The sequence below is a fragment of the Mustelus asterias genome, chromosome 8, assembly GCF_964213995.1.
Source record: "Mustelus asterias chromosome 8, sMusAst1.hap1.1, whole genome shotgun sequence".
In the NCBI taxonomy this organism is placed as follows: Eukaryota; Metazoa; Chordata; class Chondrichthyes; order Carcharhiniformes; family Triakidae; genus Mustelus; species Mustelus asterias.
In genome coordinates this window covers 35,653,714-35,678,436 of record NC_135808.1, presented here as the reverse complement: position 1 = coordinate 35,678,436, position 24,723 = coordinate 35,653,714, and the positions used below count along the sequence as shown (strand labels likewise).

Below are 24,723 nucleotides of genomic sequence, written 5' to 3'. Positions count from 1 at the left end.
GACCCTGGAGCTGTGAAGCAGCAGTGCTAACCACTGTGCTACCGTGCCGCCCACGACAACTGCCAGGTCTGAGCTACATGTAACTCCAGTCCCACACATGGTTGATTCTGAACTGCCCTTTGAAGTGGCCCAGCAAACAATGATAAACAATCATGACAAAGTCCAATAATAAGAGGAAAATCAGAGAGATCTGGACAATCTCAGCCCAGTGAAATCTGTAAAGTGTCTCTTGCCAAGGTCTGAGGACAAGTCCCTGAGTGAGGAGAACTGCCCCACAGACTGGTCAAGTAGCAGTGATACTCACTGAATCGTATCAATCTGGAAACATTCCAGACTCCTCCCTCGCCATCCCTGGGAATGTCGCATCCCATTCGCATGTGAAGTCCTCAAAGTTGACTCCATGGAGTCTCCTGGCTTCAGGTCAAGTTCAAGGAAAACTACCACTCCCCTCCCAGCTGATGAGTGAGTACTTCACCATGTTAATCATCACTGGGGAAGTAGACTAAGGACAGATCCCAAAACTGGGTATCCATGAGATCCAGTGAGCCAAAAGCAGCAGCAGGATTGTATTCACCACAATCTCACAGCCCGGCACAGCCCTCATTCCACGAATATCATCAAACCAGTCGATGGAGATGCTGGGATCAGTGGACAACATCCCACAAATTGTTGAGAATTGTGGATATGCAGTTCAGTAACAGGAGAAGGCAGCTCCATCAACACCTCCATTCTCAATCATGTTGGTCCCAAGAATCCAAGTCTCAGGAATCCAGGACCTGGTGAGTTTTGGAGATCTCAGGGTGTGGAGGCCTAGGAGGGTGTGGGTTGGAAAGGCCAGTGGAGGATGGTGGAACTGCAGGGATTGGACCTTCTGTTGGGTGAGGGTGGCACAGGTGCCCAAAGTTAAAATGTGGCAGGTGATGGAGAAACTGTTCATTTGTAGACAACCCCCCTACCCCCAACCTCTGAACTTCTCTTGCCAGCCTCAAATTTGAGGCTGAATTGGGAGAGGCCCTCTAACGTGGTCAATAATTAGCCACTTAAAGGCTTCATTTGGAGCAGGGGCCCAGGCAAGATCTCGCATGGAGAAGCATAAAATTGCGGAGATATTGTGGTGGGTAGGAATCCAAAGGGAAGACCATCCAAGAAATTTTATGATAATCCCCCATACCTATAAATCCGCCGGCAAAGGGACATAAAACTCTGCCATGGGAATTCAAATATCTTTTAAAAGTTTTCAGTCTCCACAGGGATAACGATCCCTCAACAAACATCACTAAAAAATAGATCATCTGGTCATTATCACATTACTGTTGGGATCTTGCTATGTACATATAGACTGCCACATTTCCTATATTACAACAGCGACCAAGTTCAAAACTATTTCATGGCAGATTTTTACTTTGCTCAGGTGAGTGTCCAACCTGGAAGTGCAGGCTATCACTCCATGTCGTTGTGTGTGTGTCCCATTGTCATTGCGCACCACAGTTGGCAGGTGGACCGATTGGCTAGGTAGTCTTTATATTTCAGCTTCAATCTCGATCCAGGATGGGATGAAATGTCAGGGCTGAAATAAAATTGAAAAGGGTGCCTGGGGACTGAGGTTTATGTTTGAATGTGCTGCCTCAACACTCTTTGCAGTGTTTCTCCATTGAGATTGATGTTTTCCAGGTCAGCAGCTCCCTGAGACAGCTCTACAGGAACTGTACCCCTGAGGGAACCCATTAGAAGCATCCCTTTTCTCGGTCCTGCCCTCCCTAGCAGCACTCAGTCTATCCCAGTCTGGGATTCACACCGACTGCACCAAAAGAGGTCTTGTTCGAACCTGTGCATCTTCAAACCTTCAACCGATCTTCATGCAAAGTTTCGAACAAGACCTCTTCACCGCACAGGACCTTCAACCGACACTATGCACTAGATACATCGATGACATTTTCTTCCTTTGGACTCACGGCGAAGAATCACTGAAACAACTATATGATGACATCAACAAGTTCTATCCTACCATCAGACTCACCATGGACTACTCCCCAGAATCAGTTGCATTCTTGGACACACGCATCTCCATCAAGGACGGTCACCTCAGCACTTCACTGTACCGCAAGCCCACGGATAATCTCATGATGCTCCACTTCTCCAGCTTCCACCCTAAACATGTTAAAGAAGCCATCCCCTACGGACAAGCCCTCCGTATACACAGGATCTGCTCAGATGAGGAGGAATGCAACAGTCACCTACAGATGCTGAAAGACGCCCTTGTAAGAACAGGATATGGCACTCGACTCATCGATCGACAGTTCTGACGCGCCACAGCAAAAAACATGAGACACGGCCAACAGAGTACCCTTTGTCCTCCAGTACTTCCCCAGAGAGGAGAAGCTATGACATCTTCTTCAGAGCCTTCAACATGTCATCGATGAACATGAACATCTCGCCAAGGCCATCACCACACCCCCACTATTTGCCTTCAAACAACCGCATAACCTGATGTTGTGAGACTTCTTACTGTGCCCACCCCAGTCCAATGCCGGCATCTCCACATCAATCTTAGTATCACCCGCAAACTTGCTAATCAGACCAGCTACGTTTTCTTCCAAGTCATTTATATATATTACAAACAGCAGAGGTCTCAGCACTGATCCCTACGGAACACCACTAGTTATAGACTTCCATTTAGAAAAACACCCTTCCATCGCTACCCTCTGTCTTCTGTGTCCAACACAGTAAGAAGTTTAACAACACCAGGTTAAAGTCCAACAGGTTTATTTGGTAGCAAAAGCCACACAAGCTTTCGGAGCTCCAAGCCCCTTCCAACTGGCTGTGTCCAAGCCAGTTCTGAATCCATCTCGCTAGTTCACTCCTGATCCTGTGAGATTTAATCTTTTGCACCAGTCTGCCATGAGGGACCTTGTCACATGCTTTACTAAAGTCCATGTAGACAACATCCATGGCCCTTCTCTTGTCAATCATTTTTGTCACCTCCTCAAAAAACTCAATTAAATTAGTGAGACATGACCTCCCTCGTACAAAACCATGCCATATGTCGCTAACAAGACCATTCTGTTCCAAATATGAATAGATCCTATTCCTAAAAATCTTCCCCAACAATTTCACTATCACTGACGTCAAGCTCACCGACCTATAATTACCCTTAGTTATCCTTGCTACCCTTCTTAAATAATGGGACAACATTGTTTACTCAGCAGTAATGATTGAAGACAATCCCTTAAGATGTCCATTCCAGCTGACATCAGGGACTAATTACCACTTTAAATCAAATCAAACTTTCAGGCTGCCAGTTTGTAGGGCAAAAGCATTCTGCACACAGCCTTGGGACTTAACGACTTAAAAACGGAATCTAATACAACAGAAACATTATATGTTATTGTCAGCCGTGGCTTAGTTAGCACTCACGTCTCTGAGTCAGAAAGTTGTGGGTTCAAGTCTCACTTCAGAGACTTGAGCACTAAGGCTGATACTCCAATGCAGTAATGATGGAGTGCTGCACTATCAGAGATACCATCTTTCAGATTAGTTATAAGACCATAAGACATTGGAGGAGAATTAGACCACTCGGCCCATCGAGTCTGCTCCGCCATTCAATCATGGCTGATACTTTTCTCATCCCCATTCTCCTGCCTTTTCCCCATAACCCCTGATCCCCTTATTAATCAAGAACCTATCTATCTCTGTCTTAAAGACACTCAATGACCTGGTCTGCACAGCCTTCTACGGCAAGGAATTCCACAGATTCACCACTCTCTGGCTGAAGAAATTCCTCCTCATCTCTGTTCTAAAGGATCGTCCCTCTTAGTCTGAGGTTGCACCCCCTAGTTCTATTTTTTCCTACTAGTGAAAACATCCTCTCCACATCCACTTTAACCAGGCCTCGCAGTATCCTGTAAGTTTCAATAAGATCCCCCCTCATTCTTCTAACGGAGTTAAACCAAGGCTCTGTCTGCCATCTGGTGAATATAAAAGATCCCATGACACTATGTTGTAGAAGAGCTGGGGAGTTATCCCAGATGTCCTGGTCAAAATGGATCCTGCAATCAATGTCACAAAAATAGATCTGGTCATTGTCATACTGCTGTTTGTGGGAGCTTGCTGTGCACTAATTGGCTGCCACATTTCCTACATTACAACAGTGACTACACTTTCGAAACACTTAATTGGCTGTAAAATGCTTTCAGAAACCAAGTTAATCAAAGTTCACATATAAATGCAAGTCTTTCTTTCTTAGGGAAACATTAAGCTTCCTATGAACTGGAAATTCTAAACCCATTGATGGAGAAAGTATACCAGCCCCCAGTGACACTGACCAATATATTGTGTCCAGGACTCTTACTGTAAGCTCAGAGAATCTTTACAGTGTAGAAAGAGGCCATTCGGTCTGCACCAAATCTCCGACATCTTAACCAGGCCCATCCCTGGAACTCCATGCATTTATTCTGACAATCCCCCTAATTTACACATCTTTGGACACAAAGGGGAAATTTAACATTCCACCGAACCTGCAAATCTTTGAATTGTGGGAGGAAACTGGAGCACCCCGAGGAAACCCATGCAGAACACGGGGAGAATGTGCAACCTCCACACAGACAGACACCCAAGGCAGGAATTGGACCCAAGTCCCTAGCACTGTGAGGCTGTAGTGCTAACCACTGTGCCACCATGCCGCTCCTGAGCATTTCAGTGTATAGGACCACACCATACAGACAAATTAGGTGGTTTGCTTTAAGTTTAAAAAATAAATTTATTGTGTTATAAATCTATACAGAAGATTGATAAAACATCAGACAAACAACAACATAATATTCAGCTTACACCAAACTCTGAATCAATCAAAATAACAAAGCATTTGAAAAAGACTCAAGATCTTTCTTTGAATATGAAGTGAATCCTGGAAGAGTGTGAGGTGAACAATTCACACCGCTATTACATTGCGGTATGATACTGGGGAGCGGCTGACCTTGGTTCCTTGATCAGTTGGTGAAATTAGATCTGCCTCATCAGCTGTCTGCTGTGAAGGAACAGCTTCTCTTGTCACACATAGATGTCTGCGGTTGCAATAATTGATCTGGTTGTTCATTTTCACCGTACACAATCAAGCTGACAACTTCTCTATACAGGGCCCGAGTTGTCCCATGAGTTGATTTTTGTTGAGTTTATTGAATGTTTGCTCTCTGACCGACTCTCCAACTCTCAACTCAGGCAATGATGCTGCAGCTTTAGCAAAGCGAAATTTGTCTTTCCGACTTTTCACTTTGATCTTGTCACTCACTCCTGTTGTTATATCTGGCCTCAGTCATTTTTTAGCTGTTGGAAGAGTGGGTCTGGGTGCAGCATGTTATTAGTCACTGGACTGGACAACTTGTCATGCCTGGAGTATGCCTGTTTCTCCACTCTAAGATTCCTTTGTACTGTGCTGGATCCAGTTGATTCTTTGATGATGCCTTTAGTAATGTTCATCACTGGTCCAGCCTTTCCATTTGACTGTGGATAGTGTGGAGATGATGAGTAGTGCTAATTTCCGAATCACTCATCAAGTGTCTGAATTTTTCATTTGTGAATTGAAGGCCATTGTCACTCATCACAATGTCAGGAATGCCAGGACAACTGAAGTGTGTTTTCAGGTATTCTACAATCTCACTGGTAGTTGTTGACATCAGCTGGTCTGACTCCCAGTAGTCTGAACATTAGTTGATTTTGATGAGATAATCAGTTCCAGTGAGAGTGAAAAGATCTACTCCAAGCTTCATCCATGGTCTGCTTAGGATGTAATGAGTCATGAACAGCTTTGTCTTAGCTTGATGTTTACTACAAGAACTTCACTGGCTGATGTTGTTCTTAATTTCATTACTCATGTTTAACCAATAGAGCATTTCTCTTTCCTTCCTCAGACTAGACTCCATTGCTTTATGCTTCAGCATTTCTTTTCTCATCTCGAGGGATAATGCCCACAGTCCCTTGTACAAGATGCCATTGATCAGTTTGTGTTAATGCTCTGGGTACAAACACAACTGGCTCTCCTTGCTGCATGACGGTTGCTCCGAGTCCTGTTTCACTGGCATCTCACTGCAGGGTAACTTCATCACTGACATCATAGTACCTTCAGCACTGGCGTTGTCATCACTAGTTGTTTGATGTGAGTGAAAACTGCTTCTTGTTCTGTGCCTCAATACCACTGAACATCCTTTGCAGTCAGCTTGTGTAAGAGATTCACATTCTGACAACAGATCAACAAGAATTTTGTCACGTTGTTCCCCACAGGATTCACTGATTGTTCCAGAAGATCCAACAACTGGGTTCTTTATTACAGAACTCACAGCAATAGGGTTTACATGGAAGATAGGAGGAGGAGGAGGCCATTTTCCCCTTCGCGCCTGCTCCGCCATTCATTACGCTCATAGCTGATTGCCCAACTCAATAGCCTAATCCTGCTTTGTCCCCATAACCTTTCATCCCATTTGCCTCAAGTGCTATATCTAGCTGCCTCTTGAATATATTTAATGTTTCGGCATCAACTACTTCCTGAGGTAATGAATTCCACAGGCTCACCACTCTTTGGGTGAAGAAATGTCTTCTCACCTCCATCCTAAATGGTCTTCCCCGAATCCTAAGACTGCGACCCCCCCTGGTTCTGGACTCCCCTATCATCGGGAATATCCTTCCTGCATCTACCCGGTTTAGTCCTGTTAGAATTTTATAAGTCTCTTATAAGAGATTTGCCCCTCATTCGTCTGAACTCCAGCGAAAACAATCCTAACCTAGTCAATCTCTCCTCATAGATCAGTCCCGTCATCCCTAGAATCAATCTGGTAAACTTTCACTGCACTTCCGCGAAAGCAAGAACATCCTTCCTCAGAAAAAGAGACCAAAACTGCACACAATACTCTAGGTGTGGCCTCACCAAGGCCCTGTATAATTGCAACAACACATCCCTGCCCCTGTATTCAAAACCTCTCACAATGAAGGCCAATATACCATTTGCCTCCTGCACCTGCATGCTTACCTTCAGCGACTGGTGCACAAGGACACCCAAGTCCCGCTGAACACTCCCCTCTCCCAATTTACAGCCAGTCTTGTAGTCATCTGCCTTCTTGTTTTTGCTTCCAAAGTGAATAATCTCACATTTATCCTAATTATACTGCATCTGTCATTGATTTGCCCACTCACCCAACCTGTCCAGATCATGCTGAAGGATCTTTGCATCCTCGTCACAGTTCACCCTCCCACCCAACTTGGTATCATCTGCAAACTTTGCGATGTTACATTATGTTCTCTCATCCAAATCATTAATATATGCTGTGAGTAGCTGGGGTCCCAGCACCAATCCCTATGGCACCCCACTAGTTACTGCCTGACAATTTGAAAAGGACCCATTCATTCCTACTCTTTGTTTCCTCTCTGCCAACCAGTTTTCTATCCATCTCAATACACTTCCCCCAATCCCATGCATTTTAATCTTGCATGATAATCTCTTATGCAGGATTTTTTCAAACACTTTCTGAAAGTCCAAATATACCACATCGACTGGCCCCCCTTGTCAACTCTACTCATTACATCTTCAAGGAATTCCAACAGATTTGTCAAGCATGATTTCCCCTTCATAATCCTGACTCTTCTAATCCTGGCACTGCTTTCTAAATGCTCCGCTATAAAGTCCTTGATAATGGATTCAAGAATATTCCCCAGTACCGATGTTAGGCTTACTGGTCTATAATTCCTTGTTTTCTCTCTACCTCCCTTTTTGAATATTGGAGTGACATTAACTACCCTCCAATCTGCAGGGACTGTTCCAGAGTCTATAGAATCTGGGAAAATGACCAGCAATGCATCCACTATTTCTAAAGCCACTTCCTTAAGTACTTGGGGATGTAGATTATCAGGCCCTGGAAATTTATCTGCCTTCAATCCCACCAATTTTCCCAGCACCCAGTTTCTCCCATGTGAGAGTGTTTATGGAGCAGCATATGTGCTGTGTGAGAGCCTCGTCACACACCTCACACCTGAGGAGTTCCTCTCCTCTGTGAATCCTCTGGCGTCCCAAGAGAGTCAAAGACATCAAGAAGGTTTCATTGCAATTCTCATTCCTGTTGACTTACTCCCCTGTGTGAATCCTCTGATGGAGCAGCAGTTTTGATGACTCCGAGAATGATTTGTTACACACCTCACACTTGAATGGTTTCTCCATTTTGTGAATGCGTTCATGCACACGGAGGTGTGATGATCCTGAGAATGATTTGTCACACACCTCACATTTGAAAGGTTTCTCTCCTGTGTGAGTGCGTCGGTGTACACGGAGTGTCGATAACTGAGAGAATGATTTGTCACATGTCTCACAGGCAAATGGTTTCTCTCCAGTGTGAATGCGTTGATGTGAGCGGAGAGTTGATGATGACAAGAATGATTGGTTACAAACCTCACACTTGAATGGTTTTACCCCTGTGTGGACTCTCTGATGGAGCAGGAGTTTTGACGATTGTGTAAAGGCTTTATCACACACATGACACTTGAATGGTTTTTCCCCAGTGTGAATGCGTTGGTGGATGCAGAGGGTTGATGATTGGGAAAATGATTTATCGCACACCTCGCAGATAAATGGCTTCTCCCCTGTGTGAGTACGTTGGTGTCTGCGGAGGCTACACGACTGTGAGAATGATTTGTTGCACACCTCACATGTGAATGGTTTCTCCCCAGTGTGAATCTTCCTGTGCCTCAGGAGCTGAGAAGATTGGGTGAAAGCCAACTCACAAACCTCACACTTAAAGGGTTTCTCTCCTGTGTGCTTCCTCTGATGTCTTAAGAGTACGGTAGATGTCACAAAGGCTTTACCGCACATATCACACTTAAATGGTTTCACTTCCATGGAGCGTCTTGTGTTAACAGTTGCTCAACAGATCCATACCCCTGACCCGATCGATTTCCAGATGATGGTTTCACTGACCAACCTTGAGCAATGCTGGGAAGGGACTGGATGTCTTCCCACACTTGTACAGTTCTTCCTTGGGTGATGGTCAGGATCTATCTGTGGTGTCTATCCTCTCTGTATTCTCTGGTGTAGTATGGTGCAATCCTTCTGTAAAACAGGAAAAGGAAACATGATTTCCTCCAACTCCCTCTCCTCCTTTGCTGACGGGACTAACTCCTCAGTTACAGACTGTTTCACAGTAAGTGCCAGTCTGCTATTGCCCTGTGTGGGGATCAGATGCAAGTCCTTTTTCAATCAGCAGAAATATTAATTCCCCCTTATTTTCCCAAATCATTTGAAGAAAACATACTGGGCAGGAAGTGCTAGCCACTCCCAGATAATTACAGCTCACCTTCTCATATTCAGTAATGATCCATCAACAAAACTCAGCCTGTAAATCAGAAGGGAAATGCTTCCCATCAACACACTCAATATCCAACACACAGCTCCAATCAAACAGCTCAGCACAAAGCACCGAGTAAACAGGTCTTTCAGCTGGATCTTCTCACACAGCATAAGGGACATTTCCACACCTGATTCCCCACAGGATAGTCAGACTGCCTGAACATTAGTGTGGATATTATGCAATGTAATTATTATAAATTCTGCTCCTTCACTCACCATCTCCTCACTTGGTTTTCAGTCCCTACAGGAAGTGAAGCAGCTGTGAAAGAGGAAGAGGAGGGAATGGGCAGAGTGGGTGGGCTCTCTGATTGACGTCTCTCACAGCCAATCCAAATATTTCTGGAGTAACATGAGTTTCCAGAAGTTTGGGAAACTGACCAGTGAAACGGAGGCGACTTTGAGCAGCAGATCAGGTGGAGATTTAAACTTGTCATTGTCCCATCTGAATAAAACCTCACTTATTGCAGCTGCTGTCTCAGTTCCCCTGGTAAATGTTTGACAGAGATTTCTAGTGTGGGAATCGCATTCTTCATCCTCGGAGGCTTTCAAACTGACATCAGTGTGGGATGTGTCGCCTCGGATGTGTTTGACAGCAGATCAGAAGAGGAAGATCCACAGCATCCAAGGCAGTGATGATGTGCAGTGGTGGGATCAGCACATGGACAGGAGAGAGAGGGAGACCCAGAGAGGGGAAATTGACCCAGTAACTGAGGAGTTCCTCTATTCCTGGGATTTCTTGTTGATTCAGGGAGTGTGCTGAGGCTCAGTGTGAGTAGATGCCCCATGGTTTGATATCTTACAGTCCTACCCTGCCCAGGGCTCGCCTGCTGTAGAGGTTCAGCCTTCCTCAGCTCCAAATTCTGAGACTTATTCAGCTCTTCAGGTTATTCTCCTGAGCTGTCCTGATCCGTTTACCTCTCCTGGGATGTCCCAGTTCATTTTCCTTTCCCAGGAATGTCCTGCCCCAGATTGTTCGTGCCTGAACACCCAAAAATCCTGAGTGTAATTTGAAGAGCCGCCTCAAGCAGGTGCAATCGGCAGAAACTCACCACTCTCATTCCCATTTGGGAATCGCCTCCTGGGTGATGTTTAACAAATCAGTGTTAAAGATCACAAAAGTTCAATATATGATTTTAGGAATGGTGAAATCACTCTGATGGGGTTGGACTAGAGCCTTCCCAACAGCCAGCCGGAGACAGAGATATGTGGACAGATTATGGAAAAATTTAAAACAGCAGAGTTGTTATGGTGGGTGATTGTAACTTCCCTTATTTGACTGGGACTCCCTTCATGCCAGGGGCTTAATTGGCAGGGGATTTGTTAGGTGTGTCCAGGCAGGTTTCTTGAAGCAATATGTAAATAGTCCAACTCTGGAAGGAGCCATATTACGCCTGGTATTGGGAAATAAGCCTCGCCAGGTTATCAAAGGAGGGGAGGGAGGGAGGAGGGAGGGGGGGAGCAGTTTGGAAACAGTGACCATAATTCCGTAAGTTTTAAGTTATTTATGGATCAGGATAAGAGTAGACCTCAGGTGAAAGTACTAAACTGGAGGAAGGCTAACTATGACAATATTAGGCAGGAACTGGGGAATGTAGATTGCAGGCAGCTGTTTGAGGGTAAATCCACATGTCATGTGGGAATCTTTTAAAGGCCAGTTGATTAGAGTTGAGGACCAGCATGTTCATGTGAAAATGAAGGACAAGGATGGCAAGATTTGGGAACCTTGGGTGAAGAGAAATTGTGACCTTAGTCAATAAGAAAAAGGAGGCATAAGTAAGGTTTTGGAAACTGAAGACAGACAGTGAAGAATATATAGAAAGCAGGAAAGAAATTAAACAAGGAGTTAGGAGGCTAAAAGGAGCCCATGAAATGTCTTTGACAAACAGGATTAAGGAAAATCCCAAGGTATTTTACATGTATATAAAGGAGCAAGAGGGTAACTAGGGGAAGGGTAGGTCCACTCAAGGACAAAGGAGGGAATTTATGTGTGGAGCTGGAGGAAGTGGATGAGGTCCTTAACAAATACTTTGCATCGGTATTCACAAAGGAGAAGGACATGGTTGATGATGAGTCTAGCAAAGGGTATGTTAATATTCTTGGAATAGCGCTCTGAAAGCTCATGATTCCAAATAAACATGTTTGTCTTTAACCTGGTGTTCTGAGACTTCTTAGAACAAAGAACAAAGAACAGTACAGCACAGGAAACAGGCCCTTCGACCCTCCAAGCCTGTGCCGCTCCTTAGTCCAACTAGACCAATCGTTTGTATCCCTGCATTCCCAGGCTGCTCATGTGACTATCCAGGTAAGTCTTAAACGATGTCAGCGTGCCTGCCTCCACCACCCTACTTGGCAGCGCATTCCAGGCCCCCACCACTCTCTGTGTAAAAAACATCCCTCTAATATCTGAGTTACACTTCGCCCCTCTCACCTTGAGCCCGTGACCCCTTGTGAACGTCACTTCTGATCTGGGAAAAAGCTTCCCACCGTTCACCCTATCTATCCCCTTCATAATCTTGTACACCTCTATTAGATCTCCCCTCATTCTCCGTCTTTCCAGGGAGAACAACCCCAGTTTACCCAATCTCTCCTCATAGCTAAGACCCTCCATACCAGGCAACATCCTGGTAAACCTTCTCTGCACTCTCTCTAACGCCTCCACGTCCTTCTGGTAGTGCGGCGACCAGAACTGGACGCAGTACTCCAAATGTGGCCTAACCAGCGTTCTATACAGCTGCATCATCAGACTCCAGCTTTTATACTCTATACCCCGTCCTATAAAGGCAAGCATACCATATGCCTTCTTCACCACCTTCTCCACCTGTGTTGCCACCTTCAAGGATTTGTGGACTTGCACACCTAGGTCCCTCTGTGTTTCTATACTCCTGATGACTCTGCCATTTATTGTATAACTCCTCCCTACATTATTTCTTCCAAAATGCATCACTTCGCATTTATCCGGATTAAACTCCATCTGCCACCTCTCCGCCCAATTTTCCAGCCTATCTATATCCTGCTGTATTGCCCGACAATGCTCTTCGCTATCCGCAAGTCCAGCCATCTTCGTGTCATCCGCAAACTTGCTGATTACACCGGTTGCACCTTCTTCCAAATCATTTATATATATCACAAATAGCAGAGGTCCCAGTACAGAGCCCTGCAGAACACCACTGGTCACAGACCTCCAGCCGGAAAAAGACCCTTCGACCACTACCCTCTGTCTCCTATGGCCAAGCCAGTTCTCCACCCATCTAGCCACTTCTCCTTGTATCCCATGAGCCTTAACCTTCTTAACCAACCTGCCATGTGGGACTTTGTCAAATGCCTTACTGGGGGACATAGGTTTAAGGTAAAAGAACAAAGAAAATTACAGCACAGGAACAGGCCCTTTGGCCCTCCAAGCCTGCACCGACCATGCTGCCCAACTGAACTAAAACGCCCTACTCATCCAGGGACCAGATCCTTCTATTCCCATCTTATTCATGTATTTGTTCAGATGCCTCTTAAAACTCACTATTGTATCTGCTTCCACTACCTCCCCTGGCAGTGAGTTCCAGGCACCCACCACCCTCTGTCCAGCTCTCTTCCAATGAAGTGAACTAAACATTAATCTGTTTTTTTTAAAAGCCCACAGTTGAGAAATCTGGTTGCCTCCAATCTTTTGTCTTGATTTAGACTTAAATTCACACTCTTGCGTTTGGTGTTCACAACCCGGTAAAACATGCACCCTCAGTCACTCCGCCCGGTGACACTCACTCAGGGACTGGGTCTGTACTCGTTGGGAGTTTAGAAGGATGAGGGGGAGATCTTATTGAAGCTTACAAGATACTGCAAGGCCTGGATAGAGTGGACGTGGAGAGGATGTTTCCACTGAAAGGGGAAAAGTTGGAGGGAGTTGTGAGAGCCAAGTTTTTAATCCAGAGATTGGCAAGTGCTTGAAAAGCGATGCCAGATGAGGCGGTAGAAGCAGATGGAATAGCAATGTTTAAGAAGCATCTTGACAGATACATGAATGGGAAGGGAATAAAGTGATACGGACCATGTAGAGGCAAAAGGTCTTTAGATTAGAAAGGCATCATGTGTCGGCACAGATTTGGTGGGCCAAAGTGCCTGTTATCTGTTGTCCTGTTCTTTGTACACTTCATATTTAACTTGCATTTAAATTTTCTGATATGGTCAATTTCAGCCAAATTATGCAGACAAAAATGGCACAAACTAATGTAAACTCTCGATCCCAATCCGTGTGTGTTTGGTTGTTGCATATTTGTCAAGTAGTTTCATACTCTGAAGCAGTTTTATTTAAGGGTGGTACATTGTGATCTGATTGACTTCATGATAAATGCATCTACAGGATAATTTCTTCACTCATTTTACAACATGTTTGTATTTCAATAAATGCTGGGTGGCGGTTTGTACAGGGAGCCCAGAGTCTGAGGAATTATTCGTGTGACCCTGACAACAACTTTAATCCATGTTCATGGAATAATCCATCTGGAGTTGGACTTGAACCCACAATCTTGGTCTCTGAGTCAGAGGGTTGTGGGTTCAAGTCCCACTCCAGGACTTGAGCACAAAAAATCCTGGTCGACTCTCCAGTGCAGCACTGAGGAGTGCAAGAGATTACAGGGATAGGGAGGGGAGAGGCCATGGAGGGATTTGGAAACAAGCTCAACAACCTCACTGAGCTTTCCTGGGTAAACTGGTTTATTCAAGACAGACTGTGCCTAAACAATAGGACTTTCATGAGTGAATGAAAGCAGAATGGTTAATCATAGAATCATAGAAACCCTACAGTGCAGAAAGAGGCCATTCAGCCCATCGAGTCTGCACCGACCACAATCCCACCCAGGCCCTACCCCCATATCCCTACATATTTTACCCGCTAATCCCTCTAATCCACGCATCCCAGGACACTAAGGGGCAATTTTAGCATGGCCAATCAACCTAACCCGCACATCTTTGGACTGTGGGAGGAAACCAGAGCACCCGGAGGAAACCCACGCAGACACAGGGAGAATGTGCAAACTCCACACAGACAGTGACCCAAGCCGGGAATCGAACCCAGGTCCCTGGAGCTGTGAAGCAGCAGTGCTAACCACTGTGCTACCGTGCCGCCCTACTGTGCTACCGTGCCGCCCAATCAGCAGTACTGATTGAAGACAATCCCTTAAAATGTCCATTGCAGCTGACACCAGGGACTTTATCACTTTTCACAGCCTCAGGAACCCAAACATAAAGACAACACTGACACCTGCAGCTCCAACCAGTTACCACTTTAAATCAAATCAAGCTTTCAGGCTGCCAGTTTACAGGCGGAGAAGCATCCCGTACACAGCCTTGGAACTTAACTCCTTAAAAACTGAATCTAAGACAACAGAAATATTCTAAGTTATTGTCAGCCGTGGTTTAGTTAGCACTCCCGTGTCGAAGTGTGTTGTGGGTTCAAATTTCGCTCCAGAGACTTGAGCAGAGGCTGACACTGCAGTGCAGTACTGAGGGAGTAAGGTAATGGTCAATTCGCCAAAGTCCCAGATGACCATAGGCTGGTGGTGATTTAACTTGAGGGTTACCACACCTCAGGCAAGAGGTACGGTTGAGAAGGCGGCCTTCACGAATAACCTTGGCCAGTATGGGAATTGAACCTGTGCTGTTGCCGTCCTTCTGCATCACAAACCAGCCATCAGGCAACTGAGCATACCGACCCCCACTGAGGGAGTGCTGCATTGTCCGAGGTAACATCTTTCAGATGAGTTAAATCAAGGCCCTCATTTGCCCTCTCAGGTGAATGTAGGAGGTCCAATGACACTATATTGTTGAAGAACAGGGGAGTTATATGAACATATGAATTAGGAGCATGAGTCAGCCATTAGTCCCCTGGCGACTGCTCCGCCTTTCAATAACCTTTCGCCGCCCCCTTAGCTAAAATCCAGGATGTCCCGGCCAAAATGGATACTGCAATAAAATGTCACAAAAACAGATTTTCTGGACATTATCACATTTTGGGATCGTCCTATGCACAAATTGTCTGCCATGTTTCCAAACTACGCTTCAAAAAACGGTTTGTTTAGGTGTTTTCAAATGTGCTGCATTCATGAAGTTATTTATATAAATTCAGTTCTTCTTTTCTTAGGGAAACATCATGCTTCCTGTGAACTGGAAATTATAAATTCATTAATGGAGAAAGTATACCAGCCCAATTGACCAATATATTCTATACAGGGCTCTTACTGTAGGCTCGTGTTTCAGTGAATAGGAACACACTATGCTGACAACTCAGAGTTTGGGTTAAGTTGAAAAAGTGAATTTCTAAGATATAAATCTATACAGAAGATCGATAAAACAGCAGATAAACAACAACCTCAAGATCTTTTCCTGAATACGAAATGAATCTTAGAAGAATGAAAGGTGAACATATCATATCGTTATACATTGATGTATGGGCTGAGGGAGAGACTCACCCCCCACTCCCTCCTCATACTCAGGATTGTAATCCTCTCAGAAAGGAGAGTACAAACATTACCCATGGTGTTAGTCAAACACCCATCACCTGAAGAGGATCTGTCTATAAGTCACATCACCTCCTAAAGCAGGGTCTGATTCTGCCCCATACCCACTCCTGAGACCCCATGCACGTGCGCACACGCACCCCCCCCCCCCCCCGCCCCCTCTGACCACAATGTCCATTCACCACAATGCTTCTGTCGATGTCAATCCCTCATATCCAAGGTCTAGACCCTCGTTCACCAATTACGTTTACTCTTTTCCTTCCTGGTTGATCACTCTTAAGTCCAAAGGGTTGAAGATTTTACGTTTCTGGTCATCCGTCACCAGATCAGCTAAAACTCTGCACTCTCTGGATAGACAAACCTTTCTGAAATCATGGGAAAAGGTTATGCGACAAGAAACCATTTTGAAATCTCTTTCTTGCACCTACTAAGCTCAGAAGCTGTGGTAGTTTGGAGATACTATCAATGAGGCACTAAAGTCCCATCATGCTCTCTCAAATGAAAGTCCTACCTGTACAGCTTCAAAGTCCAGCACAGAGGTAGTGACCACAATCTTCTGGGCCCGTTTGCCGTAGTCACAAATCCTGTTATGGATGCTAACTCTTGCGAGAGGGCCATAATGGGTTTTGCGCCGGCGAGGTCATATAATGAGATCTTCCCCACCCCACCCTGCTGGTGACGTAACTAGGTTCATGTCAAGCTAGGGCAAGAAGCTGATAACTATCAATTTGAATGCATTTAAACATGGTTAAATAGCATAATGCATATCTTCTAGGGACATCAGATATTCCCCCGCCAGTGTAATGGCACACCAGCAGGAACCACTACTGCACTCCAACAGTCGAGATGATAGTGCCTGTGGGTGCGGATGCCTGTGTAGTCCCCAGCTGGTCAGGGACATGGCAGGGCAGTGCCCTAGTACCCTGGCTGTGCCAACCTGGCAGTGCCAAGGGGCAGATTCAGCAGACAGGGAGAGGATATGGAATGGGGAATTGCCAGCAATGATGAATGGGGGCAAGGGGAAGAGATTATTGGTGGATAGATTGGGGGTGGGCGGGGGGGGGGGGGAGGAAGGTGTTGGTCCCAATGCCCATTGTGGCAGGGAGGCAGCGGTGGGGGGGCAGCCTGTCTCTTAATTCTGATTTCGGTACCCTTTCAAAAGGATGCCCTGATATCTGTTTCAGGTACTGGCTACATCTTAAAGTGGATCACAGTATTCTCCAGAGAGAGAGAATGGTCACAATCATCCTGGTCTATTGTACGCTGAGCAACATCACTCAAACAAGGTCCAGACTGTAATAGGAATACAAGTCTTTACAGCCTTCAGGAGAACAGTGACCACGACATCACATAACCCTGCCTCAGCAACCTCTGCAAGACATGCTGGATCATCGACACGGATGCCATCATCTCACGTGAGAACACCATCCACCAGGTACACGGTACATACTCTTGCAACTCGGCCAACGTTGTCTACCTGATACGCTGCAGGAAAGGATGTCCTGAGGCATGGTACATTGGGGAAACCATGCAGACGCTACGACAATGAATGAATGAATGAACACCGTTCAACAATCACCAGGCAGGAGTGTTCCCTTCCAATCGGGGAACACTTCAGCAGTCACGGGCATTCAGCCTCTGATCTTCGGGTAAGCATTCTCCAAGGTGGCCTTCATGACACACAACGCAGAATCGCTGAGCAGAGACTGATAGCCAAGTTCCACACACATGAGGATGGCCTCAACCAGGATCTTGGGTTCATGTCACACTACCTGTAACCCCCACGACTTGCCTGGACTTGCAAAATCTCACAAACTGTCCTGGCTGGAGACAATACACATCTCTTTAACCTGTGCTTAACCCTCTCTCCACTCACATTGTCTGTACCTTTCAGACTTGATTACCTGTAAAGACTCGCATTCCACCCATTATCTTGTAAATTGTGTTTGTGTCTTTATATGCTGTTTGTGAACACGAGTCCTCACTGAAGAAGGGGCTTGGGGCTCCGAAAGCTAGTGCTGCCAAATAAACCTGTTGGACTACAGGCGGCACGGTAACACAGTGGTTAGCACTGCTGCTTCACAGCTCCAGGGTCCCGGGTTCGATTCCCGGCTCGGGTCACTGTCTGTGTGGAGTTTGCACATTCTCCTCGTGTCTGCGTGGGTTTCCTCTGGGTGCTCCGGTTTCCTCCCACAGTCCAAACATGTGCGGGTTAGGTTGATTGGCCAGGTTAAAAAAAAAATTGCCCCTTAGAGTCCTGAGATGCGTAGGTTAGAGGGATTAGCGGGTAAATATGTGGGGGTAGGGCCTGGGTGGGATTGTGGTCGGTGCAGACTCGATGGGCCGAATGGCCTCCTTCTGCACTGTAGGGTTTCTATGATTTCTATGATAAAAATCTATGATTTCTATGACTTTAACCTGGTGTTGTGAGACTTCTAAGAAGTAAATGGACCAGGACATTCCAGGAAAGGTGGTGTTCAGTCTCCAAAATTGGAGTCAAGGGGCGTTGAACCTCACATGAGGACTGGACAAGGCAGGGCTGTCATATATCACCATCTGGGTCATAAACTCACACCATCAGCCCCAATGACAAAATGTCATTGCCCACTGGGACAGCAGCTGCAATAAGTAAGGTTTTATTCAGATGGGGCAATGACAAGTTTAAATTCCCACCTGATCTGTTGCTCAAAGTCGCCTCCGTTTCACCGGTCAGTTTCCCAAGCTTCAGGAAACTCATGTTACTCCAGAAATATTTGGAGTAATTTGAATTTTAAACCATGTTCCACATGCTGTGTAAGATGGTTACTGCCTTCAAATCTTTATTTATATATGTTGACCTCAGTTGTCACGTTAATATGGGATCCACAGCGTACAAAGGGATTTATCCAAACAACCACTTTTTGTTTATAAGTTACTCCACATAAATAGTCCATAAAGAAAAGTATCACACTTACACTATAAAACCCTTTGCTCTCGTCTCTCCTCACATGCAAATTGTACATTTAATCTTTCAAGTGTTTAGGTCTTCACCTCCAAATGATATCTCTGCAAACAAAGTAAAATCCTTTGTAAATGTTTTGGAGCAGATAGAAGCGGATTGAGAAAGATGCTTTGAAGTGACTTGTGGTCAGACTCTACCATCACTTTCTCTCTTCCAAACAGGTATTGGTTGAAATACTCACAAGAAAAGACAATATCCAGGCACCCTTTCTCAATCCGTGTATGGACTGTTCAGTTTGTGCTAATACTCTGGATACAAACACAACTGGTTGTCTTTGCTGCATGAATGTTGCTCCAAGTCCTGTTTCACTGGGATCTCACTGCAGGGTAACTTCATCATTGACATCATAGTACCTCAGCACTAACGTTGTCATCACCAGTTGTTTGATGCAAATGAAAGCTGCTTCTTGTTCTGGCCCAATAACACTGAACATCCTTTACTGTGAGCTTGTGTAGAGATTCACACTCTGATAACCAATTGGTAAAACCTTAGTTAGATAGTTCCCATGTGGGTTCAGTGATGTCCCAGGATGTCCGACAACTATCTGAAGGCTTTATTACAGAACTGATATTTCACAGTGCAAAGTCAAGAAAATTTTAATGCAAACCTTACACATGAATGGTTACTGACCAGTGTGGATCCTCTGACGGGGGAGCTCTGGTGACTACACACCTCGCACTTCAACTGAACTGTCTGATGGACCAGGAGCTCTGAAAACTTTGCAAAGCTTTGTCAGCTAACTCATACTTGAACAACTATCTCCGTGTGAATGCGTTGGTGTGTGCGGAGGATTTGAGACTGTGAGAATGATTTGTCACACACCTCGCATGTGAATGGTTTCTCTCCTGTGTGAATGCGTTGGTGTCTACGTCGGCTCGATGACTGCGAGAATGATTTGCCACACAATTTGCACATGAATGGTTTCTCCCCTGTGTGAATCCTCTGATGGATCAGGAGCTTTGATAACTGTGCAAAAGCTTTGTCACACACCTCACACTTGAATGGTCTCTCCCCGGTATGAATGCGATGGTGGGCATGGAGCTCTGTCGACCGTGAGAATGATTTGCCACACAACTGACACGTGAATGGTTTCTCCCCAGTGTGAATACGTTGGTGGACACGGAGCTCTGAGGACCGCGAGAATGATTTGCCACACACCTCACATGTGAATGGTTTCTCACCTGTATGAATGCGTCGGTGTCCTCGGAGGGCTGATGAATCTGAGAATGATTTGTCGCACACTTCACATATGAACGGTTTCTCTCCTGTGTGAATGCGTTGGTGATTGTGGAGGGTGGATGACTGTGAGAATGATTTGTCACACACCTCACATGTGAATGGTTTCTCCCCTGTGTGGATCCGCTGATGAACCATGAGCTTTGATAACTGCCTGAAGTCTTTGCCACACATCTCACATTTGTATAGTTTTCCAACTGTGTGGACTGTCTGATGGAGCAGGTGTTTTGATAACTGTGAGAATGATTTGTTGCACACTTGACATTGGAATGGATTCTTTCCTGTGTGAATGTGGTGGTGTATCCAGAGGGTCGATGACTGTGGGAATGATTTGTCACACACTTCACAGGTGAAAGGTTTCTCCCCCGTGTGAATGCGTTGATGGACACAGAGGTCTGATGACCACAAGAATGATTTATCACATGCCTTACATGTGAATGGTTTCTCCCTTTCATTCACACTCCCTGTGTGAATGCGTCGATGTTCGCGGAGGGCTGATGAATCGGAGAATGCTTTGTCGCAAACCTCACATGTGAATGGTTTCTCCCCGGTGTGAATGCGTTGGTGAACATGGAAGTCTGATGACCGTGTGAATGACTTGTTGCAAACCTCACACGTGAATGGTTTCTCTCCTGTGTGAACGCGTTGGTGCTCAAGAAGATGTGATGACTGAGAGAATGATTTGTCACACATATCACAAGAGAATAGCTTCTCTCCCGAGTGAATCCTCTGGTGTCTCAGCAGATTGGAGGAATTGGTGAATGTTGCCTCACACACCTCACATTGGAACAGTTCTCACCTGTGTGAATCCTCTGGTGTATCAGAAGGCTGGAAGATGTCACAAAAAATTTATCACAGATCTCACACTGTTTCGTCCATGAAGATGACCTTGTGTTAACAATGGTTGCTATAGATGCACCATGTATTTTTGGAGATCTGTAAAGTAAAGTTTATTTATTAGTCACAAGTAGGCTTACATTCACACTGTAATGAAGTTACTGTGAAAATCCCCCAGTCGCCACATTCCGGCGCCTGTTCGGGTACACTGAGGGAGAATTTAGCATGGCCAATGCACCTAACCAGCACATCTTTCGGAGTGTGGGAGAAAACTGGAGCACTCGGAGGAAACCCATGCAGACACGGGGTAACGTGCGAACTTCACACAGACAGTGACCCTGGAATCAGTGAAGCCAGGAATCGAACCTGGGCCCCTGGCGCTGTGAGGCAGCAGTGCTAACCACTGTGCCACCATGCCACCCAGATCTGATGAGCCTGTGGAGCCCTCCTCACACACTTCACACTTGAATAGCCTCTCACCTGTAGGAATGAGTCAGTGATTCATGAGGCTCGATGAATGATTGAAACTCTCACCTCTCACCTACTTACCCTGAATAATCACTCAAAGCCAAACTTTTGGAGAGGTTGGTTCTGATGGAAAGTTCCACACCACTGAGCGATCTCAAATCTGATGATATGTAAAAGCTCCCCTGAGCCGACCAATTTCCAGATAATGGTTTCACTGCCCAACCTTCTCTGTGTTGAGCAATGATGTGAAGCGACTGGATGTCTTCCCACAGTCGTGTAATTGTTCCTTGGGTGATGGTCAGGAATTATCTGTGGTGTCTATCCTCTCTGTATTCTCTGGTGTAGTACGGTGCAATCCTTCTGTAAAACAGGAAAAGGAAACATGATTTCCTCCAACTCCCTCTCCTCCAATGTTGAAGGGGCTGACTCCTCAGTTAGAGACTGTTCCACAGTGAGTGCTGGACTGCTATTCCCTGGTATGGGAAATCAGATACAAGTCCATTATTTTTCCTCAATTGACTGTCACACACCCTCTTGTTTCCAATAGCGATGGTGGATGGTGATCAGGAGCAGACAATGTGACTACTTTCTTTTCTCCACCCAGACCCCCATCTTCCCAGGCACCATAAGGGCAATGGAAAAGACAGTCAGGTGGAGTGTAAAACAGGCTATCAATTCACAATGAGCTCAAGCTGGTGAAGATCCTTGGACTATGTGTTTAATATAACACCCAGGAGAAATGTTAATTTAATGGGGATTTTGAAATTTCTCCCCTGGTTTACCCAAATTATTTGAAGAAAACACACTGGGCAGAAAGTGCTAGAAGCTAAAGGAAAATATTGTTTCAGTGTAGCTGATTGAAGGGTTCTGGTTTATCCTGGGAAATTAGATACACCACACTCAGACTGCACATCCCAAATTCAGCTATCAGACACAGCACTGGACAAAATGATCAAATCCAAGCCCAGGCTTTTGGGAAATGTCGAGGCCTTCAGGTAAAATATTTAAAGAAGGCATTAAAAGACATTTCAATAAATGTGTTTCTGCCCCTCTCAGATAATTACACCTCACCTTCTCATATTCAGCAATGATCCATCAACAAAACTCACAGGTTAAAAAGATGAGTAAATCAGAAGGGAAATGCTTCCAATAAACACACTCAATATCCAACACACAGCTCCAATCAAACAGCTCAGCACAAAGCACCGAGTAAACAGGTCTCTCAGCTGGATCTTCTCACACAGCATAAGGGGCATTTCCACATCTGATTCCCCACAGGATAGTCAGACTGCCTGAACATTAGTGTGGAGATTATGCAATGTAATTATTATAAATTCTGCTCCTTCACTCACCATCTCCTCGCTTGGTTTTCAGTCCCTACAGGAAGTGAAGCAGCTGTGAAAGAGGAAGAGGAGAGAATGGGCAGAGTGGGTGGGCTCTCTGATTGAAGTCTCTCACAGCCAATCCTAATATTTCTGGAGTAACATGAGTTTCCTAAAGCTTGGGAAACTGACCGGTGAAACGGAGGCGACTTTGAGCAGCAGATCAGGTGGGGATTTAAACTTGTCATTGTCCCATCTGAATAAAACCTCACTTATTGCAACTGCTGTTCCCCTGGTAAAAGAGAGACACTGGAGAGAGAAAGGGATTGGCAGTGAAGATTAAACCATTGTTTGAGAAGTAATTCTGTGTCTTTGGGATTAATAACATGAATTAGGGAGTAAAACTCAGATGTAGGAAGTGATTTTGGGAGTGTGTCTGTGCTCTAGGATTCACAGTAAGGAGTCTAACAACACCAGGTTAAAGTCCAACAGGTTTATTTGGTAGCAAACGCCACTAGCTTTCGGAGCACTGCTCCTTCGTCAGGTGAGTGGGAGATCTGCTCATACCCAGTAAACAGGGCATATAAAGACACAATCTCAATTTACCGAATAATGAATGGAATGCGAGTCTTTACAGCTAATCATGTCTTAAAGGTACAGACAATGTGAGTGGAGGGAGCATTAGCACAGGTTAAAAAGACGTGTATTATCTCCAGACAGGACAGCCAGTGAGATTTTGCAAGTCCAGGCAAGTTGTGGGAGTTACAGATAGTGTGACATGAACCCAAGATCCCGGTTGAGGCCGTCCAGCAGCGCTCCGAAAGCTAGTGGCGTTTGAAAGAACATAGAACATAGAACAATACAGCACAGAACAGGCCCTTCGGCCCACGTTGTTGTGCCGAGCTTTGTCTGAAACCCAGATCAAGCTATTTCCTCCCTATCATCCTGAAGTGCTCCATGTGCCTATCCAATAGCTTCTTAAATGTTCCTAAAGTGTCTGACTCCACTATCCCTGCAGGCAGTCCATTCCACACCCCAACCACTCTCTGAATAAAAAACCTACCTCGGACATCCTTCCTATATCTCCCACCATGAACCCTATAGTTATGCCTTATGTTTGCTACCAAATAAACCTGTTGGACATTAACCTGGTGTTGTTAGACTACTTACTGTGTTTACCCCAGTCCAACGCCGGCATCTCCACATCATGACTCTAGGATTCACCCGGTGCTTGAGGAGTAACACTGTGACTTGGGCTTACTCTGTGCTGTGGGAGAAACTGTGATTCAGATGTTAACTCCAGGGTGACCAATTCTGAGGAAATAAAATTTACCAATTATCCCAGAAGTCTCCTGATTACCTCTCTGCTGTGTAATTTGGAATGCTACCATTTACTGTGAGGCCAGTTATAATTTAGTTATACAGGGCATCAGTGAGACCACATCTGGGTATTGTGTACAGTACTGGTCTCCTTTTTTAAGGAAAGATATAAATGTGTTAGAAGCAGTTCGGAGAAGGTTTACTAGTGTAACATTTAGAATGGGTAGCTCGTGTAATGAGGAAAGGTTGGACAGGCTAGGCTTGTACCCAGTAGAGTTTACAAGCGTGAGAGGTGACTTAATTGAAGCATACTGGATCCTGAGGGGTCTTAACAGGGTGGATGTGGAGAGGATGTTTCCTCTTGTTGGACAATCTAGAATTAGGGGCCCTGGTTTAAAAAGGGGTCACCTATTTAAGATGGAGATGAAAATGATTTTTTTCTCTTAGAATGTGGTGAATATTTTTATGGCAGTGATAGATTCTTGATCAGGAATAAAAGGTTATTGGAGAGAAACGGAAATGATCTTATTGAATGGTGAAGCAGGCACAAAGGGCTGAGTGGCCTACTTCTAATTCATACGCTTGTATGAGTGGTGGAGGGGTGGTCAGATATGCTGCTGTGGGTAGCATTAGCTGGGAGAATCAGGAGTGTGAGGG

General features: G+C 45.3%; 2 protein-coding genes across 3 annotated transcripts; both read right to left on the bottom strand.

Moving 5' to 3' along the window:
- Positions 1 to 4,740: 4,740 nt before the first annotated feature.
- Positions 4,741 to 9,077, bottom strand: LOC144497047 (uncharacterized). The gene has a single exon (XM_078217775.1). It carries the CDS (start codon positions 8,870 to 8,872, stop codon positions 8,105 to 8,107), a length of 768 nt encoding a protein of 255 aa, XP_078073901.1. The 5' UTR covers positions 8,873 to 9,077; the 3' UTR covers positions 4,741 to 8,104.
- A 9,220-nt stretch (positions 9,078 to 18,297) lies between these two features.
- LOC144497022 (uncharacterized) lies at positions 18,298 to 22,817 on the bottom strand. Of its 2 annotated transcripts, none has more exons than XM_078217720.1 (3): positions 22,777 to 22,817; positions 21,506 to 21,784; positions 18,298 to 21,055 (listed from the first exon to the last, which is right to left on the bottom strand). In XM_078217720.1, exon 3 carries the CDS (start codon positions 20,810 to 20,812, stop codon positions 19,625 to 19,627), a length of 1,188 nt encoding a protein of 395 aa, XP_078073846.1. In that variant the 5' UTR covers positions 20,813 to 21,055; positions 21,506 to 21,784; positions 22,777 to 22,817; the 3' UTR covers positions 18,298 to 19,624. The 2 variants fall into 2 exon arrangements, with proteins under 2 accessions (XP_078073846.1, XP_078073847.1); XM_078217721.1 differs by having other exon boundaries at positions 18,669 to 21,055; positions 22,496 to 22,785.
- Positions 22,818 to 24,723: the final 1,906 nt, after the last annotated feature.

Excerpts from the sequence above, each read along its gene's own strand:
- LOC144497047 (XM_078217775.1), bottom strand. The coding sequence starts at position 8,872 with ATGGAAGTGAAACCATTTAAGTGTGATATGTGCGGTAAAGCCTTTGTG.
- LOC144497022 (XM_078217720.1), bottom strand. The coding sequence starts at position 20,812 with ATGTGTGACAAATCATTCTCTCAGTCATCACATCTTCTTGAGCACCAA.